Genomic DNA, 26,964 nt, shown 5'->3' on the forward strand with positions numbered 1-26,964 from the left:
TGTATACATGGGAGAACTCTAATGTGGCACAGAGCATGAAACAGTCACAGTTATAACTCTCCAATTTCAGAATATCTTCTTGCTAGAAGCCTGTTTAAGACACTTTATGAAGAATAAACTGCAGAGTCATTACCACTGAGTGGAAAGGCATTTTCCCTCTCCCTCTTATACTTGTTATAAATCTGTGGCATACTCACCATAGGAATCATAAAAGCAGCATTTAGCATTACACAGGATAAGCTGAATACAAAAGCACCACAAAACAGTATACTGAAATAATCATTTTAATGCACAGATACTGTAAATCAGTTAACTTCGTCAGAACTGAAATACATATAAAAGTAAAAAATTCTGGTTACAGGTGAGCTCTCTGCTGTACCTATGTATATATTATGACCAATACACAGCAAAAAGCATCTGATGACAAAGACTGCCATACATCACTTTTATCACAAGGTGGTGCCAGTGACCTACGAACACATTCACTTTACAAAACTTGGACAGTATTTTGCTTTGTCACCCGCAAGCTATTAGTGCATTTTTTACACGTAAAAATAACAAATGGCAAAACAGCACAGTAACTCCCCTTCCCCTTGACTCACAATCTGCTGCATTTCTTAACTCAGAGTATCACTTCAGCCTACCCTGAAAGTTTTCAACAGGCATCAGCTGTACACCTCTGTTATACAGTTCTTGCCACGGTCCTGTCTGACACATTTATTTTACAAAGAATAGGGCACATTGAGAATTGGGTGTCGTTGATATGTTATTTAACTCCCTAAACTTGAGGAACATGGGAGCAAATCTCTAATAAAAGATAATGAAACCTCTACTGTAGGAATTCAGAATTAATGCATAGAATACAGACAAAACAATGGTTTTCTTTTACATGCAGCAGATACTTAGTATAATAATACATACTAACATATTTAAATGCACTTCTATGGCAACTTAAACAGAATTGGTAACGCACAATGCAGGTGCAGCATTATATTTTTGGCAGACAGCTCAGAGGAACTTCAGTAGTAATCTGTACTCCTATCAGTAGCATTCATCCATTACAATTAATGCAGACAAAGCGTTAATAGTGCATCCAGTTCTCTCTGTACATGAAGCAGGTAGCTGTGAAACAGCTTACTCTTCCAAAATCATACACTCTCAATTTGAAGCAGTGTTATTTAGGTTTATTATAGGAGTTTCCTTGATCTCAGTATTTTGAGTTGCATATCTGATATGACACATCATTGCAATTTATACATAAAGTAGTAACAGATTTTTCACTACATTGATAAAAAGATTACAGATTTTTTTTACATAAATATATGAATTACATTTTTAAAAAAGAAAGAGCTTGGCTTAACATGAAACAAACTGCCTTCCTTAATATTCCACTACTTGATAGTATTTAGGATCCCCTTCCACCAAGAAAAATGGAGTGGAGATAATATATCCATTTATGATTGATTGATAATTGTCAACTGTCTACAAAGCATTTGGTATGTCTTGTGTAAGATAATCTCAATAGATACATCCTTCATCCATCAACATTTATGTGAATTTAGACTTCAACAGGATTACACATGTAAAAAAAAAAAAAAAAAAAAAAAAAAATAACCACCACCAAAAGCACACTAAGCAGCTCCAGTAACAGAAAGTCAAACACACTATGACCTGGTGAAGCCTTGAGTGCCCAAGTTGCTAAATTTAGCATTAGCCCATTCTGTTCTTATATACTACAGCCAGATCATTCACATGAAATAAGTTGGATGTCTAACTCTAAACCACTTCAAAGGTGAAACTGCAAAATTAATGTTCAAGATTGGCATTTCAGAAGTGATAAATGTGACCTTTCCATCCACTTAAGTTACACACAGTGACAGGATTGGAAGAGATCCTCAGCAAGCAGTATGCAGCTGGGGGTCAAGAAACCTTCATTTGTCCACTAAGCAAACATGATTTACACTTGGTATAAAAGGTGAAGGGAAAACTCAACCCAAGTAGATAAATCAGAATTTTTTTGCCCCAAAGAAATGGAGTATGATTATAGAATTAGGGCTTGAGAGACTTGACTTTCTTATGTCTTCCTAAAGGGAGAGAATAGAGGGAGGGAATATAGCTTTTTCTGCAGGTACTTTTTATTAGTGGTCTCCTGGAAAAGCAGCAAGATTCAAAATATGACAAAAGTAAATACAAGTAGAAATTTGAAGAACTTACTTTACCTCAAAATATCCAGTTCAAAATCAGAGAAAACATTTAAACTAAAAATCAAATTCCTACTTCATAAAAAGCCCTTTAAAGATCAATAGTCATGACTGCTTTATGGGAGGGGGATGGAACCCCAAAACAAAACCCCTACCAAAACAAATCTGGAATTTCCATTTTCCACTACACTGCACATTGGAACACATCTTATAGCCTTTACAGTAGTAGCCTCATAGGCCTGTAGCACTATTCTGAGATGTCAGAGGTTTACCTTGATTCACCTAAGTTATTCCCATACTACCTTATGAGAAGGCATACTATAAAAGAATATATACTTTAATGACTTCTTTGGCTTATGTTCACACAGCCCTGAATCCCAGGCATTGCCCAAAGGCACTGAAGTGGCAAACAAGAAGCAGCTGTGCAAGGAGGGCCTTTACACTCTGCGGCATTTGTCTGAATATGAAACACCTCTATCAAACTTTTGTTATGGTTGCTTAATAGAGACTCTCTTTTCTACATTTTTACAAATCAAATGCATCCATATAAGCACTATTTCTCAAATCAACATCAAACCTAAACACCATTACAATTTTGGCCCTTAAAAGGCACACTTGGCAAAGTGATTTGTAGGCAAAAGCTAACAGACATTATGATACAGAGGCATGTGTACATGTATACAGAAGTATATTGAGAACCAAAGTCTGTAGATACAGCAAGTAAAGCAAGACAAAGTCTTTCCTCTGCTCAGCCCATTCATTTTGAAGCAGGATTCTTAGGAGGCTGAAGTTTGTAGGTGCTGAAGTAGTTCACCACTTGCTGAGGGACTTCTGCCAGGACACACTGAGCCAGAGCTTCTTTGGGAGACTTATAAAAAAGGAACACCAAGATTCAGTTTCCATCAAATGCTAATGAAGATTCTAAGGCAAGTAATAAGAACCTCCTCTAGAAGGTCAAATTAAAGTCTGACAAAAAATTTTACAGAGGACTTTACACAGTGCCCTTGTGTGACAGAGAGATGGAAGCTTCCCTGCCAGCTTTACCTTCTTATTCCTGTTACCATGAATCAGATGGCTGTCTGGTGCCACTGAAGTACCAAGAGATGAGTGCACAAAGGGCTGCCATGTCTGTAGACACCTTTTGTCATATGAAATACATAGTGCAGATATCAAATTTTAGCCCCGTAAGCATACTTCTACTATCTGCTTAAGATGACCCTTCAGGGATTTGTCTAAATCATATGCAATCTTTTGCACCAAATCTCATCCACCATAACAGTATTTCTACGGAGCAGCTCTTCTGTAGATACTGTTTTTACTGTAAGACTAAATATCCAGAAAAAACCCCAAAAAAACTCTTTTTCTAGAAACTGAAAAGCATTTGAATAATCTTAAACTGAGCATTAACCCTAGTTAATCTACATCCAAGTGCATTACCTGATAAGCATATTCTGTATTGATTTTGCTCTCTCATTTCAGTTTGCCTGAGTTACTCTGAGATTAAACAAAGAATTTTTATGAAAAGTAAAAATATAAAAGCAAAATAAGAAGTTGTAAGGAGTATTATTAACAAGTTAATACTAAGATATGAAACAGAATATATTAGGATGGAAATAAAAATATTGATCTTATTTGCCTATCCTGACAAAATTTTGTTTTTTTTTTTTAAGTCAACACTTTTCAACATTATGATGCTTAAAAATTGACTTCCATTAGCCTACACATACTTTATTGTATTTTACAGAAATTTAAAAATATCAGGATTTAATTCTTTCATTACCTTTTTTTTTGTATTTACTTTTATGAAAATGAAAACTATCACCTCTACTTTGGGCACACAGAGTTTCTACTAATTTTGACTACCCTGATTATAACTTAGCCTTGAATTTTAATACTGCACTAAATCATGAGACTAATCCACATTCATAAATGGGCATCCACAATAAAAAGAAAAACTGCCATATGAAAAAAGCCATAGTAAGGTTTTCCCCACAAATAAAACCCCCATCCATTTGTTTAATCAAGTCTGAGAGAGTTTTACAAAGGTCATTCAGCTGCAGCAACTAGCCAGAAATGCAGTGCTGGAACTAGAAACTGAGGGATTTGGGTTTTTTTTTTTTAGCATTTGATAAAGACTTGTCTTAAGAGTACATATTGGATATACCACACAAAAGCTTAGGACTAGACATAGGACATCCTAGCAAGCCCAGCATACCTCTAAAATATTTATTAAGCATATCAGTAAGATTACTTACATTTTGGAACTTCCTGAATGGCACAAATTGAACAATGTCTCTGACAGCTGGTTCTCCTGACGAGGACCTAAGAACTCCATCGTCACCATCAAGAAACTCCATGGCATCGAAGTCCGCTCCTCCCACACCAACAATGATAATGGACATGGGCAACTTTGAAGCATTAACTATGGCAGTTCGAGTTTGATCAAGGTCTGTTATCACACCATCCGTTATGATCAGAAGTATAAAGTATTGCTGTCAAATCAATAAACACTGTGTTATGACAAAGAAATAGCAAACATTTAGCCATGTACACTTAGAAAAACCTGCATACAGACTACACAGTGTTGTCACTTTGGCATGTTCAGTGTGCTCACTGAATTTTACAATCAAACATCTAATTTGTAGTCAGGCTTCATCTGTACAGTCTGTAAAAGCTTGCAAGGACAACAGAATCTTTTAAAATAAGTCATCATTAAACAGCTTCAGTAGTATCACCCTTCTTTCCTCCAAAATCCCCAAACCAACAGTTAACCTATTTTCCCATTATTTGTTCTGGGATAGAAGGCAGTTTACTGAGGTTTTGGAAAGGTAACACCTTTAAAACTTGTATTTTTTTCCTTTCTGGTCTATCAATACCTTTATGAAACACTACCCTTTATTTCATTCACTGTATCCGGAAAATCCAAAATCACACCTTTTAGTGTTGAAACACACAGCCCTTTTCAAATTCCTTTAATCATGTTTCCTAGCTGCTTCATGAAGTTAATTACCAAGGTGTCTGAGACTACTTTGTAGTACATCAGTAACTTAATTAAGTACTACCTAAGTAGTAACCAACTATTCTGTTGGGGCTTCTAAAAGTTGGCATCTTAGTTTCTGTTCTGGATTGAAGCAGCAAAAATGAGCTAGAAGTACCAAGTCTGGAAATTGTCAAACATTTTTTGAATTTCCAGTCTTCCCTCACTTCATTTCAGATGATTACTGAATAGCATAAATTCAAGTCTCAAAAATACTCCCAGTATTCTTAGAAGTCTCTCTACACTACTTTATTTCCCATCTGCCTTTATCTGCCTTCAAATAACTTTTCTTCCCTTTTCTTGTCTGTTTAGGTACCACCTTTTTTCCCTGCTTTCTGCTAGTCTGTTCCCCCACTCCAGCAAGAACATCTATAAAGCAGTTATGACCATAGAAAGCTATGAGCAACTGCAGTAGGATAGCACACCACACCAGATTTATTTCTCTCTTCTCATACTTCCTCCATACTGGAAAAAAAACAGCATCAGAATCAAAAGCCAACCCAAAATGACTATGATATCTATTAAATGTCAAGGTAGCAAATTGTCTTCAATACATCTTTTCAGGCAGGAAAAATAAATCGCTTGCTAGGCATACTACATGAAATAAAAGATATAGACATACATACATATTTTTTTTATAGCTAGTAGTGAAAGACTACCAAGGCAAAACCTTACCAGCCTCACGGCATACGAAAATCCATAGCTCTTTTTCAAATCGGTTTTTACAGATATATTTACATGCAAAAATAGTTTTTATTTTCTGATTTTACATGACATCAAATACACCAGTATTTGCTGTCATCAGTGACTTAGGATTTTCTGAACTTCCATGCATTATCGACATGACTAAATACTAAAGACCTGGTCTTCAGAATTTCTATTTTTAATATGGTCAACAACTCATGTATAAAATTTTAATACACAGGAGGGCACAGCCCATACAGCACCTAAACCTTTATAGTACAGTTAATTATCTGTGTTGGTACCTAGGGTCAGGAGCTATACCATCCACTTCTTCACTACCTTAGCTAATCCTCTCTCCCAGCTATCTGATGTGGAAGAAGGGTTAGTTGATTTTTTTTTTTTCCCAGCTGAGGTTAAATCATTCTCTTAAAGACCTAAATTAGACTTTAGCAACTGTATAGCACTGCAAGAGCTTTCAACAGAAGATACCATAAAGGTGTTGTGTACTTTCAAGTTTCTGTTTCAAATCTGAAGAGTTTATTTAGTTAATTGATGAAGAGGACTGTTATGTACAATCTGCAAAAAACAACTAGTTTTTCTCTTGTTTTAAGAGTAACAAACATTTATTCACAAGGCAAAGGGCCACCTGTCAAATGAATACACTTACAAGTTAAAATGAGCAAAAAAGTATGTATAAACAAGAAGGAAAATAAAAAAGTAGAGAAACACAGAGAGTACCATAAAGAACTTACAGATGCTGTTTGCTGCTGAGTAGCTGCAGCAGCAAATCTTGCCACATGATTTATAATTGGAGAAAAATTTGTTGGCCCATATAACTTCACTTGAGGAAGACAGGCTCGATATGCGTCAACAATGCCTTGGATCCCTACAGAACAGACAGATTTTTTTTTTTTTTAACATTAGATTTAGGCTATTTTGAAGCACCCTATTTCCCTAAAGCTGTATAAATCAGTTACTTGAGGTGAGAATGCAAAGATTTAAAACTAACCATGGTGGAAAAAAAATATTCATGAGCAATGGAAGCTTTCAGTTTGACCAATGCTTAAGGCACATACATAACATGATTTGCCTTGTGTGAACAGAAAGGCCAAATGCTCTATGCTCATGGGTGTGAAACTGAACTACAGTAGTTCTCTTCACCTGGCAGCTTGTGGTGGTTGGTAGTCTGATCAGAAAGGCCATGTTGAACAGGCATTAGCACCACCACACTCAAACCAGAGAACTCCACACCAGCAGTGAAGTAGCATGAAGTGTCTTGACAACACTATAGAACTCTTCCTAGCCCTGTGCCCTGGCTGTTTAAACCACATCTTTAACAAACCATTACAGAAGACAGATGAAATGCTATTTCTCCTAAGTAAGAAATTGGTTGTAAATTTTTTCCTACTACAGGACTGAACTAATTATTTAATTAGAACAACATGCTTCAGTTCACTTTTCAAGTGTCTTTATGACTTCAGCTTAGGCATTTTACTCTCTAGGTCTGATGTTACTTTCTCAGACTTACCATTACAGAATGGGTTTGAAGGGTTAAAATTTATTGGGAACTCATGAGATACCTGTGAAGACACAGAAAACATAGTTAGGACTGCATATACAATCTTCTCGTGAAGCAAGTGCACTCAGCTGTTTAAAGTACTGCATTTACACATTCCATTACCTGAAAGGAAGGAGGAATTTGTGCACCAAATCCAAAGGCTGGAAACATCTTATCTCTAAAGAAGCAATTTTAAAGAAAACAAAGTCAGTGCCTTCCATTAAAAGCTGCCATAGTTCAGTAAGGTTAGTTAACAGTGCTGCTTTTATCATTAAAAATGCTATTTAAGAGGCAAAATTAAATGGAAGTTCCCCACTGTAATTTTTTCTGGGACCAAAACTAGTCTTTAACACTGAACTGGCAAGAATGCAATCATATATTTAAATCAATGCTGCTCTTTTCATCAGTTATGAAAAGCCCTGCTTGTCTGAAGTAAACACAAACTTATACTTGCAATTATATGATGATGCAGTGATTATTATTTTTTAGTTCTGTAACTTAGCTCAGAAGTTTCATTCCAGTATATCTGCAGGCATATTCAACACTGGTTTAAAAAGCTGCAAGTGCCTACACATATCTAAAAAAAGGATCCAAATAAAAATCTAACACTTACGTATCATAATCCTGAATGACCATCCCGACAGACCAAATGGCTGTTAGGTATTCATTAACTCCATTAGGGCTGAGGTAATGCAGAGAGTCCGGAGAGCGAGGGTCTCCATTGGAGCCTGTAAAGTCTATCCCCACCTGTCAAATGCAGCATTTATATCTGATTGCTCCTAAAGGTTAAATTATGCTTCTTATCTCTGGCAAAGCCGAAGTGAAAACCATGGAAAAGTAGTAAACAGGACATCTACAAATCTAACAGTACTTGGATGCAGGTTCCTTGGAATATTAACACTCAAAATAATGTCACTACAAAACGCTCAAAAGCTCTGCATCTCTCCAGAAGGGCAGAAATTATTTTCATCTGAATCACAGAATGGTTTGGCTTAGAAGAGGCCTTAAAGATCACCTAGTTCCAACCTCCCTGCCATGGGCAGGTATAGCTTTCACATGACCAGGTTGTTGAAAGCCCCTTCCAACTTGGCCTTGATCACTTTCAGAGTTGGGGCATCTACGGCTTCTCTGGGCATGCTGTCAGGTTTTCACTGTGTTGACTTTCAGTTACTATTCACAGCAGCTCTTCAAAATCTGGTAAATTAATTTCATTCTGTATCTTGCCACACACACACACACCTTTCTTCTCAGAAGTACAACTAGTCAGCCTCCACAGAAGCCTAGAGAGCTTTTTCTCTGACTTCAATAAGTCTTCTTTGCTTCGGTGATGAAGCATGTTACTAAGGTGAAGACATCTTACTGTTACTTGTGCTGTATTTGGTTCACAAATTACATAACTAAAGGGTTCTAACCCATATGATGACCTCTGCGTGTTGCTTTAAAAGAATAGTAAATTTCTCATTGATCACCATCTGCACAACTTAGCTAGCTCCTAATGAAAACAACTAGAGGTTCAGAACCATTTGCCAAGAGTAAATACTATTTTTTTCTGAACAAACTAGAAGCACTCTGGCAAAATAACTTCCTACTCCATGCTACAAAACAAAAACTAAGTCAACAAGAAAAAAAAATACAATAATCAAATAAAGCGCACAGCCAATCAATTCTATACTTCTATTTGTTCCAAAACTCAAAGTATTCATATAAATTATTTAACTTACGGTGAAATTCAGCTGACACCCACCCATGATGTAATCAAGGAATGTGCATTCTACAATGATCTAAAAATAGAAGACAGAAATTGTGTTTTTTTAATGGAAAAAAAAACCCAGCTAATATTATTGTAAGGTTTCAAATATATTGTCTTTACCCATTAAAAGCAATAGTTTTGCCCTAGAGCTATCCCACCCACCCACTGCAACCAGGATATTTGCAACATATGCCACCATACAGTCAGTGCATCAGAATCAGGCCTTTAACAAAATTACAGACAGACACCAAAGCAGCTCCAAAATAACTTTCATTTATAAAATAACACATTATGACAGAGTTTCTCACTTTGCCATATAACAGTGAGTAGGCAAATGCAGTGGTTCAGAAATTACTTAAACTGGAATATGACCTTTCTCTTCAAGAGAAAGTGAAGGGACGGGGAACACAGGTATGTGATTCAGATTGTTTTATATGAATCAGAGTCCCTTAAATATTTACTATGTCTAGAACTTTCAGACATTTTAAAGTTTCTTACAGTTTAAGGATGAAGATATACTAAATGAGAGTTGTTATGCCTTAACACTTAAAACCAGAACCATACCAGAATATATTACTGACCTCACAATGCTTAACGCACACAATGCCAGAGTTTTTATAGTTCTTTTTCTTCTGTCTTTTCTTTTCATTGATGCACTCAAATTCAACCTGCATGAATGCAAACAAAGCCAACAAAAATAGTATAATATCATTTATGCAAAAATTTTAATAATCCTTTATTTCAGGACTGATACTTTGGGCTTATCTTAAAAATTAAGTTCATTTCATAATCCAGCAAAATTAAACCCAGTCTGCTCAATATCAGCAAGAAAAAAAAAATACATTCTCAAGACAGAAATCCTCTCTTGCCCAAAAGTCTACAAACACATTTGATTTGACAACTGTATTTCAAAAAGAGAAATTCTATACCATTCTCCCTCTGAGGATTCTGCTAACAATTTTTTTTTTTTTGGTAAAGACACAGCAATGCAAACAAAGCATCAGTGTTTCCAGAAGCTGTGGCTGGAATTATTTTTATTATTTAGTACAAATACAACACTCAAAATATTAGGAAAGTACAAACATGCACTCTTGTATATAGATCCCAGTATTTTTAATGCAGAAATAGTTCTGGATGTTTTACAGGACTAAAGGAAAATATGGCAAAACATCTTGATAACATAGATATCCATAAAACAAACACTTTTATGTTATGTTTGCTATGCCGACTTTTGTCTGCTACATGTAAACCCTGCATATTAAAAGATTTCGAAACTATTATAATTCACAAGATCAGGAAGGGTAATATCACTTTAGAAAAAAGCCACCTAATGTAACATAGCTGCATTTTTGTGCAGTGGCATAAATACTGAATTTTCTCATATTCACTGAAGCATACATAATAGTTAATAAGTGCCACATTTTAAAATAAATGATTAAATAATATTTGAAAAAAAAATACTACAAGCTTTGGTCTTTTAACTGTAGTTAAATTTGTGCAGCATTCTGTCTTTTGACAATCCACTTTTTTTTTATTTCTGTATTTTTATTATTAGTGAAATTTTTTGTGCTGATGGTGGGGCATTTAGATGCATAATAATAATAATAATGGTAACCAAGACATTAATCCTAGGAAAATGGATGTACAATGTAAATGCTATTTCAGCCTCAACTACAATAGCAATGTCAAGGTGTAGCCTAGCCCAGCTTGGAGGTCACTTGTGGCCAGGTGACCTAGGTTTTGCTGAAATATGAATAAAACAGCTTATCAAGAACACACAGGCAGCTTAGATTGTGTAACACTTACAGGTGACGACCGAGATGCTTCCTTCAGTTTTGACATTGTTGTTTGAAAACTTCCTATGAGATCATGAGACCCATCACTATCATAGTCATAGCACTCAACCTAAAATGCAGCATTACTTAGTGTTAGTAACAGAAATGGCCCTACAAAACCAATGAACACTGAAATGGGAAATTTGAACATCCCAAACATTACTGTATCTTTTATATCACAGAGGTTTTCTCACACTGAAGTCTTAGAACTGCATAGGGTTGCACTTAAAACAGATTAAAATTGGGTAGGAGCCAATACACTCAGTTTCAAATTTAATCTACTCAAGTGAAGGAGAGATGAGAATACTAAGTAGTGTCAGGTCTTACATGAGCAAGTAACATCAATTATATTGAACTATGTTTTCAGAATGATGGGGTGTTGGGAAGAGTAGGAAAACAATGTAGAGTTTTTTACATTCCTCATGAATCTGAGCATCCAGCTAAAAATTCAGTAAATCAGTTATGTAAGAAATCACAAGAGTTTTAGCAACACTTTTATATTATTTCATTAATCCTCAAAATAACACAGAACACATAAGCGTACGAAGGTTCAGTCCTAAAGCTAGAAAAAATATCTGATTTTTTGCTTATTAAGATTAGCAAATTTATACAGTGGATCTGTTAAACTATGAACTACACTTCATGGATCTGAATGTCAACTAAAAATCTCTTTTCCTATAGTGAGAGTTTAATGACAAGCTTTATTATTTGATCAATGCACTCTTTTAACAGGCCAATCTACCAAAGAAGGCAGGAGTGAAAACCACTTTTTTTTCTCTTTGAAAACATGACCAAACTGCCTTTCTGTATTAAAAAATAGTTATTTATCTGTAAAAGCTTATTTTCATTTAATCCACTTGTGATATTTTATTTTAGTTCAGCAACACAGACATGATAGCTAACTTAATCAAACCACATAAAAACATACTAAAATAATTTAATAATGATGATGATGAATAGAAACAATAATAAATCAAGAGTCAAATAGGTATCCCACATTACTTGGAATCAAAATGCAAACTTCAAGAGAAACGTTCAGAGTATGTATGGCTTAAGCTGAACAGCTATTTGCATGTCCATCTTTCAAGTCTAAAAATATTGTACCTTATATTCAAGAATCAATTTATCTGATTACTTGAGCATTTAAGTTAGAAATAAAATAGCAAAACAATCAACTTCAACATACACTCAAGCTTCTGAAAGAAATTAAGTTTCTGAAAACAAACAGGAATACTGAAGTACAAAACATGATGTGCAGATTGGGAGTTCTACTGCACAGAACATACCTCTATCTTGCAGTTTGCACTACCACAACATTTTGAATTCACTAATAAATAAAAAAATGCATGCACATGCACTGAACATCACCTTAAATTATGCAAGCAGCCAAAGAACCAAGAGACTAATTTATGTTCATGGCAGATGCTATGTAAATTGTTCTGAATGCCATAAATTACGCCAATCAAATACTCAGTCAAGTGCTTCAGTAGCTGAAATTTAAAACTGAACATATTTCCTGACCCAATAGTTCTGATACCTGTTAGCACAGTTGGTAGATGTATTTCCTTTTTATTTCAAAGACATAAAAATTTGTTTTGCTTGCCATGTTTGACCCATTTAAGCCAATTTTTAGTATTTATTTCAGACAAGAGAGAGGCATTTCCTTCTTTTCCATATATGCCCTCACAGACATGCAAAAGCAGTAGGGAACAATGTGATTTAACACATTTTTCCCAGCAGAATTAGGCATGCCTGCTCCAGATGAAAGGCTCACATGTGAGACACAGAAAAACTTCACTGACTGCAAACACACTCACATGGAACATAACCATGAATCCAGAAGATAAAGGATCAACTTGGTTTGTGCAATGCTGGGCATACACAAACTAAGCCATTAAAGAGGTGAAAAGCCACTCAGAGAAAAATTGCTGGTTTTACTTACTATGCCAAAGAGCCCATTACACATGCAACCGTGTGCATATAAAAGTGTTAAAGGCATTGTTTAATCCTTCAATAACATTCCATAATACAATCCTGCCTACATTTTAATGTTTGAAGTGATAGGTCCTGCATTTCTAAGTTAAGGCATAATCAAAGTGCCTGTCTGCAAGTCTATAACTATTCCAAGACTATTTCCTCTGGATATAAACCTACACTTCTGAGGTAAGATTTCAAAGAACAGACTTTATTAAAATGGTGACAGAGCTGAGAATAACTGTTCAGAGATACATTTAGCTATAGACAATGGTCTATAGCTTTAGTAGGCTGTTTACTGAAAAGGAGAAATATAGTATATGGAGATGTAAGAGCTATCACAGCTGTTTTGGGGAAAAGGGAAGCAGAAAGGAATGAGATGGAAAAAAAAATAGAAGCAGTAAGGGAAGAAGGTTCTGGGCTTGTAAAGTTGTACATTAGTCTCCTCTATAAATGTGTACTTAAAACCATCCAGGTGCTGGTAACTCTCAGATCCCCGTGGCTGTTAAGGATTTTCCAGGACTGCCTCAAGTCATATGACTAATGCCCATCACATGCAAATCATGCTCTTAAGTTTTCCTTCCCAGACGAGGAACATCAAATACAGCAGTTTGCTGCATTCAGGTTTTCAGGTTTCTTTTTCAAATGCTAAAAAAAACAGGTTTCTAGCATGATCATAATAGCTTATAAATGGCATTTTGATTGGCTGTTTAGCTTCAGTTCCACCCCTAAAGGGAATTCCTGAAGAACAATATTCAGAAGTTAAACACAATTTATTCAAGATAAAATTGGAAAATAGAAAACATTAAAGCCCTGGGTAGAACTATTACTTCACAGGTTTGGTCAACTTTCTGACAGAAAATTCAGTTTTATATGGAGAGAAAAAGTTGCCAAAACTGGTTGTATCTGACCCACATCTGTTAGCTAGTATATTAAGTGTAATTTATTTTATTAGGCAGTATATTAAAAATGTCACTGATTTTACCTGTTGCACCAGTAACAAAGTATTACAAGATCCATCACATAGAACAAAGCATATTCTAGCCTTTAACATGCTTCTTTCACTGCACAGGATCTTTACCACCAGTATTGGCTGATGCCACGCTAGAACTGTACAATAAAAATAAGAAACTACATTGGACATTTCAAAGATACCTTTGTTCAACTGGTTTCCCAGACTTTCAAAGACCAACTTCTACCACACAATGCATTACAAATGTGCAGTGGTTTCCTTTTCTCCCCTAAAACACGTGTGTGTGTCTGTGCCTTTCAAATGAGAAACTTAATACTTACAATTACATTTGAAACAAAAAACCCACAGTAACTAGAATAACACATCTTCCCCTTTTTAAATATTTTACCTTCTAATGCATTAATTTATACACACATTTAATATACATTACCTTGATTGACTTATCCATGTCACTGTAACACAGAGAATTGAGAGATATTTTAAAGGGCTTCCAAACAGGATTCAGGTTGTTTTTAATAACCTGTTGGAAAAAAAAAGGCAGAACACCATTGTTCACAAGGGCAGAAAGCAGTCATCATAATGGGTCATACCTTCATACCAGGACTTTTGTAGGCAAAAAACAATTGACTAATGCTGATGCTAATGCACTCCAAATCCTAATACATGTGATATAAATCAAACTACTCTTAACATGCCATTGTCCAAAAAGAGATGGTCTCTTTAAGCACCATATTTTGCTATACTTCACCATCACCTACTTTATCCTTCAGCTACTGCACTGCAAAAAATTAAATTTATCATTACAGAAATAAGATACATACACACATATATAAAGGCATGCATTACCAAAAATGTGTGGAAAAATATTACATTGGAATTTCTGAATACATCAGCACTCCAGAGATTACAGTTCACTCCCACATATTATTTATTCTCATATATGAAATGTCTTTTATGGAAATAATGCCCTCAAGAAATTAATAGTGTAGTAAAGTAAGAACAGTGCATGAGGATAAAAGGCCTCTCAAGCTGAACACTAAAGGACTATCTACAAATAATACTGAAAGATCTTCAAAATTTGTCAACTGTTATCTGTAAATATACCAGATACACCAAGTAATGATCTTACAAAAGTACAAGAAAATACACATAATATGTACTACTTAATTGATAACACCTAACAATAGTAATACTTTCAACACTGTAGGAGTGCTGAGAAAGAAATCTCTCTTGAAAATGAAACCAATAAAAACAGCAGTTGGGGAAAAAAAGAGGATTTTTGAACCTGTAACATAAAGACATTTCTAGGCTGAAACAATAAATTCTGGATTTATTACAGAAGTTTATGACTGAAATCATCATAGAAAAGATGCACCTTAACCAGAAGAACCATCTCATGAGAGAAACTCTAAGTATGACAAAAAAGGATTTATAGTTCTTCAACATCCATACTTCAAAATGAATACAGTCACCGCTTCCTATGGGCACAGCACCTCAGCTCTATGGGGGCCCTGAGCTGCCACTACTGTGAGACATTTTGAAACTATTCTTAGCCTGTCAGTTGCTGTCACAGGACCCCTACACCTCCTCCTGGGTGAAAGGCTGCTGCTGCTCAAGCACGTTTTCCCTCACTCTGCAATCTCCTTGGCTTGCCCTTGCTATGCAAGTATTTAGCACCATTACTTTCACTAGTAAAGAGTACAGCCAGGTGACACTTTCCTAAGAACAACAGAGTCAGGAATGCCGAAGTCCTACCCCAGCACTTGATAGAACTGAGCAAATGTCTGTGTGAGTATGAAGGTTTTTCTGCAAAATATTTGTTTTCTCCTAGACTGCTGAAATCTCCTAGAGGAGAGATTTTTTCCCTCTCCTAGAGAAAAAATAAAAGTGTTTTCTTTCCAAACAGAATGGCATGTATCACATTCAGCATAAAGAGATTAAGGCAGATTTCCCAGAAAAGTCAGTGGAAGAGAAGATGCAATTTCTAACTAGTCTGCACATCAACTCCAGGCCAGTCAATTCTTTTTGTAAGGCATTGTATATCTAGTGCTGTGACACACTGGAAATTAAATAACATTAACCTCTTTGTCGTTAACTGAAAATATCCTACCTCTGTTCTGTGAACCATCACCCAGTTTCCATCTCCAGTCTGTTTGTGGAATTCCAGATAAGGATCTGACTTTCCAAAAAAATCCTGTATTTAAATAACATGCAATTATCTCAGAACAGCCTGTAGTGTGAATATCATTAAATTCCAGTTAACACACACTTAGATTAACAAAAAGTAAATTCAGGAACAAAAGCTTTAGATGACGAAATGCAAATCTGATTATATTACCACCTGTGAAAGAGGAAAATAAAGTGGGCAATGTCCTTCAATTTAGAAGAAAAATGTCCACATATCAGATACCTAACAGTTCAAGAAAAATACTTATACCTATAAGTACTACAGTGGATAGACAGGAAACTAAGAATTTCATCCAGTTAAAAGGAAAAGTATTATGGAGTCAAAAGGTAAAAATAAAAACATTTTTCTACTATTTTTCTTATTTTATTTTTTAAAGTCTCTCTCTAGCCAGCCTTATAGTCAATATAACAAATTCATACACACCACGTACACTTTTCACTATTTATTTCAGAGGCAATGGGCAACCATTTATACAGCTATTGAAACCAATGGATATACGAAAACTCCCTTTTGTTTATGAATAAATGTAAGGATTTACATTTAAATGGGAACATGGTGCTCACAGACTACCCCTGAAATGCATTTATCTTACTTAGAAATACATTACAATTCACTTCGAAACAGTCAATGAAGTTACTCTGCAGCAATCTTACTTCAATTTCTTTTTTAGTGTAAGTAAAATCTTACTGGATTTTATTTTATAAGCAAAAATGAGAATAAATACTCAAATGTTTCCTGCTTTGACAAGACTCTGATTTACAACTTTATAGAAGAAACAGCAATCACTTAAATACCTTATTGTCCAGTTTCCTTGCTTCTAATTCCAATACAACCACCCTGTTATCCTTTACTTCTTCTGCTGTAATCTAGGTAGGCAAACAAAATACTTAATTTTTATCCAGGAACTACGCACTTTTCTCATATTCACAGCATTCCTACGACATGTCCATTAAAAAAGCCCGCATGTTTTCTCACAAATGAAGCATTAAAAAATGAAAGGGGGGTGGGGGGTGAGGAGGGTGGGAGGAATAATTTGATTTGACATTGCGATTCCATTCCATCTATTTACCATAAATGATGGCACTGACAAAAAAATTCCCTGAACAGCAGCCCATTGGATGCCCTAATGATGTATGCAATGGGACTTATAATACAGAAGGCGGGCAACTATTGAATGACAAAGATAGATTAGTGGATGAAAAAAATATGCTTTATAGCACTATAGAATAGACTCACTGCCACTAACTAAAGCCATTAACTAAAAATAAAACCCAGAAACAATTAAGGATGAACTCTGAAGACATTAATTTCTTAATTCTCTTACCGTAATGCTTCCTCTTCCAGCAGGTTTGCCATTTTTAAGTACTAATGGTTTTGTTAGAGTCCTGCTAGAAACTATCTGCCAAGACAAAATTTGAATATCAAGCATTATTAACACAACTTTTAATAGATTTTCAAAGGAATTAAATGAGTTAGCAAGGTATTTTAATTTTAGTAATTTTCCTTTTTTGTGACGATGACAGCATTACATTTACTTGCCATAATCATCTATAAATATATAGGTAATACTTTATTCACTCAAAAATTCTAAAACACACATGCAGATGAACATATGCAGAGGTTCAGGAGTAATAAGAATTGAAATGTTTTCTAGTAACATGGCATACATTCATGGACAAATATAATACCTTAGGTTCCAATTTCAAATTGTTCTTCAAATTCTCCATACATACCTTTAAAATGCATGCAAGGCATATTTCATAAATGGATTCAGCAAATAGATTTATAAACACAATATCTGTCACACAAAAAAATCATCAGCCTTCCCCTGAACAGTTTCCAGCTTATTTTATTTTACCCTATTCAGGCAATGCTTACTCAGAAGTTTGTCTACTCCTTCTTTACCTTAAGAAAGAATCATTAATTTTTAATTGACACTGAATTTCAGGTCACAATGTCTCTTTAAAAGCACTATAAGGATAAAGACATAGGGCAGGAAAAATCCAAAGACAACTCTTCTGAAAAGTGCCTTTGAAGGATCTATTCAAAAGAATTAGTTAAAAAGAAGCTGCCCAATTGTGATGGCATCAATAGCAGAAAATGAGTGGAAAATAGAAGTAAATCTACAGCTGGCAGAGCCAGGATCATTGCTTGCATTGAGTGGAAAGCAGATTACAAGGATAACATGGCCCTTATGAGCACTCATACATTGTTCTACACTGATTCTCTTTTATGGGAGCATAAAAATAGGAATTTGATATTAGAGTAAATAAACAGCAATTACTACAACTTTGTGCTCATTGACAGCCCACTTACTTTTAGATAGCAATCCAACAGTCACCATCCTAGAACACATTTCAGGGCATCATCTCAAGACCTTTTGCAAATAAAATGCATATACACTGAACTGAGGCTTGAAAAAACAAATGAAGAGCATCCTATTCAACTTAAGAGTACTCCAACTACACAAGAACATAGTGATAAATTCAAGGTAAAAGTGGCTAATGATTTTCAGTAACTTAATTCTAAGGGAAATCATCTGCATGCTTACCTGTCCCAGCGTACATTCTAATTCTCCTAAGAAGTCATCATCACTCAGATCATAGGTTTTGTTATCAATGTCATATATTCCAAACTTAAGTTTCTGAACAAGCTCAAAATAATAATCAATTAAGAATTTCTTGGCAAATCTTGGGTTCAAGGAATTCTTAACTCTTTCTGTGCGATCAACCTGAAATTAGAAAGATACCACTTTATCCAGTATTTCACAAGCTAAACAAGCAAGAAAAGCAAATACCCTATTATTAAATATACTCAAAAGTTCTAAAAGTACAAAGAAGTATCTTCCTATAAACCTTTCATCAAATATAAGTTATATTACAAAATGTTATATAATATATACACATGGTATTTCAAAACCCACTGCTCTAAGCTAGGGATACTTCACCAATTTTTCATCACTCCCTCTAAGGTGGTACCTATCCCTGCACAGGGAAGACCAACATAAAATCCTGTATTGTCAAATCCAGGATAAGACCCTAGTTTTGCAGTACTGTATTTATAAAAGCACATTTAGACACTTAAGACGGCTACTTCTGTTGGTCCACACATGGCTGGGGAACAGTGCTAAAAATCAGACACTTGTAAATATTTAATAGCAAATGATTATTAATGTGCTGCCCATGTAACTATTTGTTGTGGTTTGACATAGCTTTGTTTTTAATTAAAGGAAAAATCCAAACCTACTACACTATTAGAGATATAATCTAACAAAAACCATTCAAAATGCTGGTACAAAATTAAAATATTTTAATGAAACCAGTATTTTAAAAGGTCCAACAAGTCAGAATTTTTTTTAGCAGATTTGTGAGAAGCATCAGGTTGTACCTCATACCACTGCTGACCACTTGTGTTCTGGAGAAGCACACACAGAGGGTCTGACTTGGAACCAACATCTTTATCCAAAAGATTGGTGCAGGCAATAGTCAGCTCCACCTTTGTCACACACTCTGCCGCCATTTGTTACACTAGAAAGCAGCAAAAGAAATCATCATTAAAGTGGACTAAAAAGCAAACAATAGGATTGTCACAATGCATTAACTCTCTAACTGATCACAAAAAGTGTTAGCTTGTCAAAAGTAATGATTTGAGGTTACAAATGCAAATTTTACAATTTATGATGTACCAACATTATAGCATTATTACTGCCACACTCTTGTTTTTTCCACACAGGTATAAAAATTAATTTCAAAATCTGCACATAAAAAACAAGATCAGGTTTCTGAGAACGCCCAAGGAACCAAATGAAAAATGGGATATACCTCAAAGAAGGCACAATGGTTTGAATTGCTAACAATAAAACTTCACAAGCTTTAAATGAAATCCAAAAGCCCATATGAATGCCAGTATCTTATAATGTAGGTATTATTAATAATTCCATGAACAAGAAAAACACATTGTATTACATACTCCTCTACCAAACCTTTGTAGCAAAACGCTGAAACCATAACCATGACAGAATTGGAAAAGCCATTTAAGCAGGTAACAGGTTATCTTGCTTTAGTAAATCTGAAAAGAAAATCTACAAATTTTAATAATAAGGATAAACACTTTGAAGCCAAGTAATAGCTGAGAAATTGGGGGAACTGTTCTTTCTGAAGATCTATTAAAAAAAAAAAAGAATAACTGAAAGCAGCTTTACATTTTCTTTTTTAAGTACCTCCATCATTGTCCACTGGACAATGTCCACTGAGACCAGCAGATATCAGAAACCTACAGAAACAACTTGGTTATCAGTTATGAATCCCACACTGGCATAACATGCATTTGCAAGCCCAAGAAGGTCTGAGCACCAGATTATTTTTATATATAAATATATATATAAAATCTCCATAATTTTACACTTTAAGGATAGAGTTGATAATTTCCAAGAACTCATAGGGAAGTAAACCTTTACAGTACAATCGTCCTTGACTCAAAGACTAAAACCTCCGAATCTTTCCACAAGCAGCCCACCCTGGAAGCTCCCAAGCCTCTTTAGTTCAGGTTTGCCTTCTCTCCAGTAAACCCACAGTCTAGACCAAGTATCCCTCTGGATTAATTTATCTTAAAAGTGCATGAGACACCAAAGAGAACAAGGCAGAAGGAAAGGCATCTGCTTCTATCTGGTCAACTGACTAGCAACATATGCATTCATATTTGAATATGAAATTGTACTTAACCCAACCCAACTCTATTCCTTTCAATATATTCATAAGATTTTTCATGAAATGGAATGATCTTTTAGAGGCAAAAAGGAAAAGGAACATGGAAAAGACAAAGAACAAACTGAAAATAGGAGAAAGAAAATGTTGTGGGGTCTGAGGGAATTTTCCTTGGACTGCTTGTATTCCACTAGGGCACAATTCACATGTTGTCTCATCTTCATTTTGCTGTCTCAGTGATGAACCTTTCATAGACTGAAGTACATATAAATTATCTGTAAAAGAAACACTCAAACATCCATGCACATATTTTTAGAAGAATGTCAGATTCATAGAAATCCTCATGCACCTCCCAAACACCTAAATATGATTTCTTCTTTGAGTATCTTTTTGTTCCCATGACTTTCATAAGGTTTAATTCATTGTCCTTGAGGAGAAAACAGTGAACGTCTAGGAACTAAAATAGTTTTTAAACCAATGGTTTTTAGGCTTAGAAACCATATCTCTTAAAAGCAGTCTGCCCCTTTTTTCCTGGTTCTCTTTTTATACTGGTATTTTCCATTCCCTATTGCTTTCCTGGCTGCCAGACCAAGCTCATTAACAGTCAGTGCCTTTCCCAGAGAATCCAGTGCAGACCAGTACATGACTTCTTAATGACAGTTTTCAGAAAAACAACTCTCTGCTGACAAAATGATGCTCTAACTCCCACTGATGCTGCAACAGCAAGTAGAAAGGGTTTGCATGAAACTCAAAAGAGTTTAAATTTGAATTGAGATGCATTTTCAAACCAGTCAAAATTTTCTTGCTTCAACTTATCTGAAACTTCTCATTATTAAGAGTCCTTGAAAGCACCCATTTCTTCTGTTAAGGTAATATTTCCAAAATCACTGCTAAATGGATAGGATCGAGTCAACCTAAAAATATGGTCAGCTTTTTCCTCAGTCTGTGTGTGTACTCACACTTGTGCATCTCAAGTACTTTCTCACATGAACACATCAATTCTGTTACTTCCTCTCCTCCTCCATGTCACCAACTCTCCCACTAGGTATCTAATGCAGGAAAAGAGCAGATTAAGAAAGAGGTGCTGTGCAAAAAACATCCTTTAGCATAGAGAAGGGAAGAATAAAAAGGCTGATTCACTTTCCTGAAATGCAAATGCTCATTTGAGATGCAACAACTGTGTCCATATTAGATAAAAGACAACTTGTTACAAGAACATGCATTTAAGTGGACGACACTCAAAATCCAGATAAAGAGCAAAACCTCACAAATCACAAGACAGTCCTTTAGTTTTTAACGTTTCCAGTTTTGAAAAATCCAAGACAAAAATAATGCAAGGCATTTTTCTAAGTTTTGAGATTATAAGGAATTTGTATTTGTATAATAGGTTGAAGAGGTCTATAATACTAATACATTTCCAGAAATAATTTTGCTATTTTACTCAAAAAAGTGTTTCTCCATAAAACTGATACATTTTACTGCAAATAGTTATACTGATTTCCAGTAACGTTATAAATGTTAAAAGTTTGTAAAATACCTATTAGCAAGAAAAAGTTATGTCTTATCAACCCAAAGCAGTATTTAAGGTAGTGAAACTTAGTAAATAAACAAGAGATATCTCTCTTACTACAGTGCACACCTTACAGAATTTGCAGAGGGCACAGATGCTTCACATGTGTGAAGTCAGGAGTCTTTCAAACAGCACTATCTGCTAGGGTTCTGCTCATGCTGCACAAAATCCTCATCATCCCAAATACATGAAAGGAAGAATTACGCCAGCTCCACCCAATTCTCTTCACGTCTAAAAGCTGAAAAGTTAGCTTTTCAGTTAGCTGAAAAGTTCCCAAGGTTTGAGAGGTGGATGGTAGGGTTTCTAAAGATGATAAACATCCTCAAGGATCAGTCACTGCCAGGTAAACAAGCAACCTCTTCTTGAGGACTTGATGTAAGAGTCTGGCAAACTGCCATATTTTTAGGATGGTGAAAATAAATTATGCGTGCACTAGTGCATTACCTCTTGAAATACCATTCTACAACACATCTAGTAGGCAAACCAAATGTAAAATATTCTAGATACATTTGGAATTCTGGAATAACTTAAAATGGACAGATTATATTATATATGGTAGGATAAGCCTCAACTGCCAGTAAGTTACAACACATAACAAGAGATTTAGTCGTTTAATTAGTTAGTGTTATTAAAGTAGCTATGCTCCACATTGATCATATTTAATTAAGACCTTTGCTTTTCTGCCCTCCAGGTAGGTTAACATAAAGGGAGGCAAAGCACATCTGAATGTGTGCAGGTGATAGCTCTGTCATCCTTTTTATTGAAATAGCTTTTATAATTGCAGAAGCCAGGCTTTAAAAAGTATATCTGGACAGGAAAAGACTGAAAATTACTATATATAACGTACATCTGAACTGCAGTGATATACAGTCATAAGGGATCCTCTCCCATGTCTAGGCTGCTCAAAAGCATGATTAGGTCAACTAAGAATATGTCAAGTCTTTCTGCTTGAGCTGTAATTATCAAAGCAAAAATCTAAGTCAAGGACTGGTCTTGTCTTGCAGTTTTAAAGATCAGAATGTTCTTTGAACTCCAGTGATGATCCTAATGAAGATAAGTGGTAGACATCAAACAAATGAGTCATGGTCTGTTTTCCAAGAGAAACTGCAAACATGGCATTCTACCTGGAAAGGAACAGATCTATTATCAGAATGATCTAGCAGTTCAGTTGGGAATTGCTAGACTGTAGCAATCCTCACTGTGCTGCAATGTCAGAGGACAGTATTGGCTTGCCCAGATAACCTTGCAGAGCATTACAATGACACGTTCCCATGTATGGGTGCATCCAGTCTGATAAGCAGAAATACCCAACTTAAAGACAGAAAGACTTAAGTGGGTTTGGCATCACCGTCTTTAGTCACAGGTTTCAAACCTGTTCTGATGGAAATTATTGCTGTCATTGAACATTTCTTAGCTCCTGTGAACTGCTAATGGCAATAGACCAAAAATTCATCATTTTTAGATATCTCAGGGCCCAAATCAACACAGAACAGCCACAAGAAACTTGCAAATGAAGTCTATTCCTGATCAGCTAATCTTCTTGTCATAATGTTATATCTAAGCTTTTTACATCAGCTGTGTGCCAGACTGAAAAAAGCAGAAAATGCCATATCTGCTGCAAGAAGCTGACAATGAAATTAGGACAAATGGATCCTCCTTCTCACTGATACGGCTAGTAGCAACACAATTGCTAGTGATCTTGGGCTACAAGCATATAAATATATATATTTTAAATCTCAAGGTAACCCTTCAGTTCTCAAGGAAACAGACCACTTCACAGGAAACAGACATTTCATACAAGGTTACAAAAGCTAAGACAGTTTCACAACCTAATTTCATCACTCAAATTGAAAAAAATCCCCAAAACACAGCTTCTCTAAAAATCCTACCTCAAGATCAAAATTCTGACTCCCCTTTTCAATTTGTTTACACACGCTACAGCTGGAAAACTTGTCCAGCTGACAAGCTAAGTACCAGAAACAGCTTGAGTCATTCTGTATTTGAAGAATAACCCACAATCTCGAGTGTAAGCTTTATCTTCTACTAGTAGTGATACAGCTATCACTTCCTGAGTGATAGCTGTATCTATTTTGGAGGGTAGGAAGGCTGTGCAGAGGGGTCAGGCTGGATCAGTGGGCCAAGGCCAGTTGTATGTGGTTCACTAATGCCAAGTACTGCATCCTGCACTTGGGTCACAATAACCCCATGCAGCACCACAGGCTTGGGAATGACTGGCTGAAAATCCGCTCAGTGGAAAAGGACTTGGGAGTGCTGGTTAACAGCTGGCTGAACATGAGACAGTGTGTGTGTCCAGATGGCCAAGAAGTCCAAAGGTATCCTGGCTTGGAGCAAAACAAGAGTGGCCAGCAGGACAAGGGCTGTGATTGTCCCACTGCATTGGGCACTGGTGAGGCCACACCTCAAATCCTGTGTCCACTTCTGGCCTCCTTATTTCAGGAAGGGCATTGAGGTGCTGGAGCATGTCCAGAGAAGGGCAACAGAGCTGGTGAGGGGTCTAAAGAATAAGTGATATGCTGAATGGCTGAGGGAGCTGGGGATGTTAAGCCTGAAGAAAAGGAGGCTCAGGGATGACCTTACTGCTCTGTACAACTCCCTGAAAGGAGGCTGTAGCCAGGTGGGGCTTGGCCTCCTCCCAAGCAACAAGTGACAGGACAAAAGAACATAACCTCAAGCTGTGCCAAGGGAAGTTCAGGTTGGACATCAGGCAGAATTTCTTCATGGAAAGTGTTGATAAGCATTCGAATGGAATGCCCAGTGAGGTGGTGGTGTCACCACTCTCAGAGATGTTCAAGAAGCATCTCATTGTGGCACTTATTGCTATTGTCTAGTTCACAAGATGGTGATAGGTCAGATGCTGGACTTGATGATCTTGGACATCTTTTTCAACATAAATCACTCTATGATTCTCATATTCACTATTTAGCATGCAGGAAGGAATCAGAGTATTCTGAACTAAACAAGTAAGATTAGGTTGATAAAACCCTAATGACTACACCACTCATTTTACTGGGGCTTACACCAATCAAAAACACAAGCTAATATTTAATAAATCTGATGTATATGCATACACGAGAATGGAAGCATAGTTTTCTGTATGGGAAATGAATCATCTATTTATACAAGCTTTATGACACTCTTGGATTGGTAGCACACTGGTATAACAAGTCAGACAACTATCTGCAGGTTGTTTCCATATATACAAATCTATCAGTAACTTACACTGCCAAAGAACAAGTTCAGAATTCTATTTTATTTTTTTTTAATCCACTGCAAAGAAAATATTAATTTGACTTCTAGTACACCTGCTCACAAAATTACTTCAAAACAGTTATTTCTAAATATCTTTCTGCTGGTCTTTTTTCAATCCTGTATATATGTGTTTGCCCTTTAGGCACATCTTTAATGCTTAGTTCTTCCTAGCATCTTCCTCACATAAAAGTATTTTAGATGATGTTTCAAGTGAACTAAACTATAAAAGGTAATATTGTGCCTTGAACAAGAAAATTAAGAAATACAGATCTCCTGACTTCAAAATTCAATTATTTTAAGCACACAGCAGCAAATCAGAGGAATACATGTTCCTTGCATATATGTTTACATGCTTTATCAGAGTATCTTTATACCAATTACTTCATGTAAAACCATCTATCAACAATGCAATGTGAATAGTATCTTAACTTGTCTGTTCCACATTGCAATTGCTCTGTGTAGAGCCACTGGCTGATTGACTACAGAATTAACATTGCCCATAAAGAAAGAAAAAACTTTTATCTCACTAAAACTTGCTGTACTTTACTGCAGAAACAAGATGCAGGTGAACACATGCTTTAAATGCTTTCTACAATTCTTTCCAAGGGATGTTCTGCCTCTTCACTGTTACAAATACTAGTTCTTAAAAATGAGTTACAGTAACCTACCGTAGAGATCTGCCTCAGGGCCTCTCAGCAAAAGGCTAAACCTTCAACCAACAGTAGCACTAAAATGCAAAAGGAAAGGAAATTAAAACCAAGAATTGTTATTCCCATAGATCAATCAAATTAAGAGGTTTGAGGAACTACAGTTCCTCTTAAAATAAATAACCTGTCCAACAGTTTTATGTGTCCATGAAAGCACTGTAAGGATTACTCCAGGGTAACCCAGAACCTTTATTAGAGAATAATATATACTAAATATTATAAAAGTCCAGCATGAAAAGCCCTTTAAGATTTTAAGAACAAAGACTCAATTACTGGTTTTGTCCTATTCATTAAATTCTTTTCTTTTTTAATAAGGTGACAGTGGATTAAAGTAGATCAAAATCAGTAGCCCCCAATGTTGTTTATGCTCTAACTTACCTGTGCATCCTTACACAGCTAAAGGATGACAAAGAAAAGTCCATTAAATCAGTATTCCACAGTGGTCCAGCACATCTCAATATCAACAGTAACATTTTGAAACCAACAATCACAAAACTGCACTTTACTGTAGCCC

The 26,964-nt window shown here is 35.7% G+C and overlaps 1 protein-coding gene across 1 annotated transcript; it reads right to left on the bottom strand.

The window, feature by feature from the left end:
• Positions 1 to 268: 268 nt before the first annotated feature.
• CPNE3 (copine 3) lies at positions 269 to 26,620 on the bottom strand. The gene is made up of 16 exons (XM_068185553.1): positions 26,412 to 26,620; positions 19,588 to 19,727; positions 18,752 to 18,931; positions 17,525 to 17,599; positions 16,995 to 17,066; positions 16,123 to 16,206; positions 14,443 to 14,532; positions 11,037 to 11,135; positions 9,812 to 9,898; positions 9,202 to 9,261; positions 8,094 to 8,227; positions 7,604 to 7,658; positions 7,451 to 7,502; positions 6,675 to 6,808; positions 4,457 to 4,693; positions 269 to 3,069 (listed from the first exon to the last, which is right to left on the bottom strand). Exons 2-16 carry the CDS (start codon positions 19,717 to 19,719, stop codon positions 2,959 to 2,961), a joined length of 1,602 nt encoding a protein of 533 aa, XP_068041654.1. The 5' UTR covers positions 19,720 to 19,727; positions 26,412 to 26,620; the 3' UTR covers positions 269 to 2,958.
• Between the last annotated feature and the right edge of the window lie 344 nt (positions 26,621 to 26,964).

The sequence above is a fragment of the Anomalospiza imberbis genome, chromosome 1, assembly GCF_031753505.1.
Source record: "Anomalospiza imberbis isolate Cuckoo-Finch-1a 21T00152 chromosome 1, ASM3175350v1, whole genome shotgun sequence".
Classification (NCBI taxonomy): domain Eukaryota; kingdom Metazoa; phylum Chordata; class Aves; order Passeriformes; family Viduidae; genus Anomalospiza; species Anomalospiza imberbis.

Bases quoted from the DNA above. Each gene is read 5' to 3' on its own strand.
- CPNE3 (XM_068185553.1), bottom strand. From the start codon at position 19,719: ATGGCGGCAGAGTGTGTGACAAAGGTGGAGCTGACTATTGCCTGCACC. The intron at 17,600-18,751 runs GTAAGCATGCAG...TTGTCTTGGCAG, and splicing joins TAGAATGTACGCTGGGACAG to ATAGTTTCTAGCAGGACTCT. The intron at 9,262-9,811 runs GTCAGTAATATA...TTCTATTTTTAG, and splicing joins TGTGCGTTAAGCATTGTGAG to ATCATTGTAGAATGCACATT.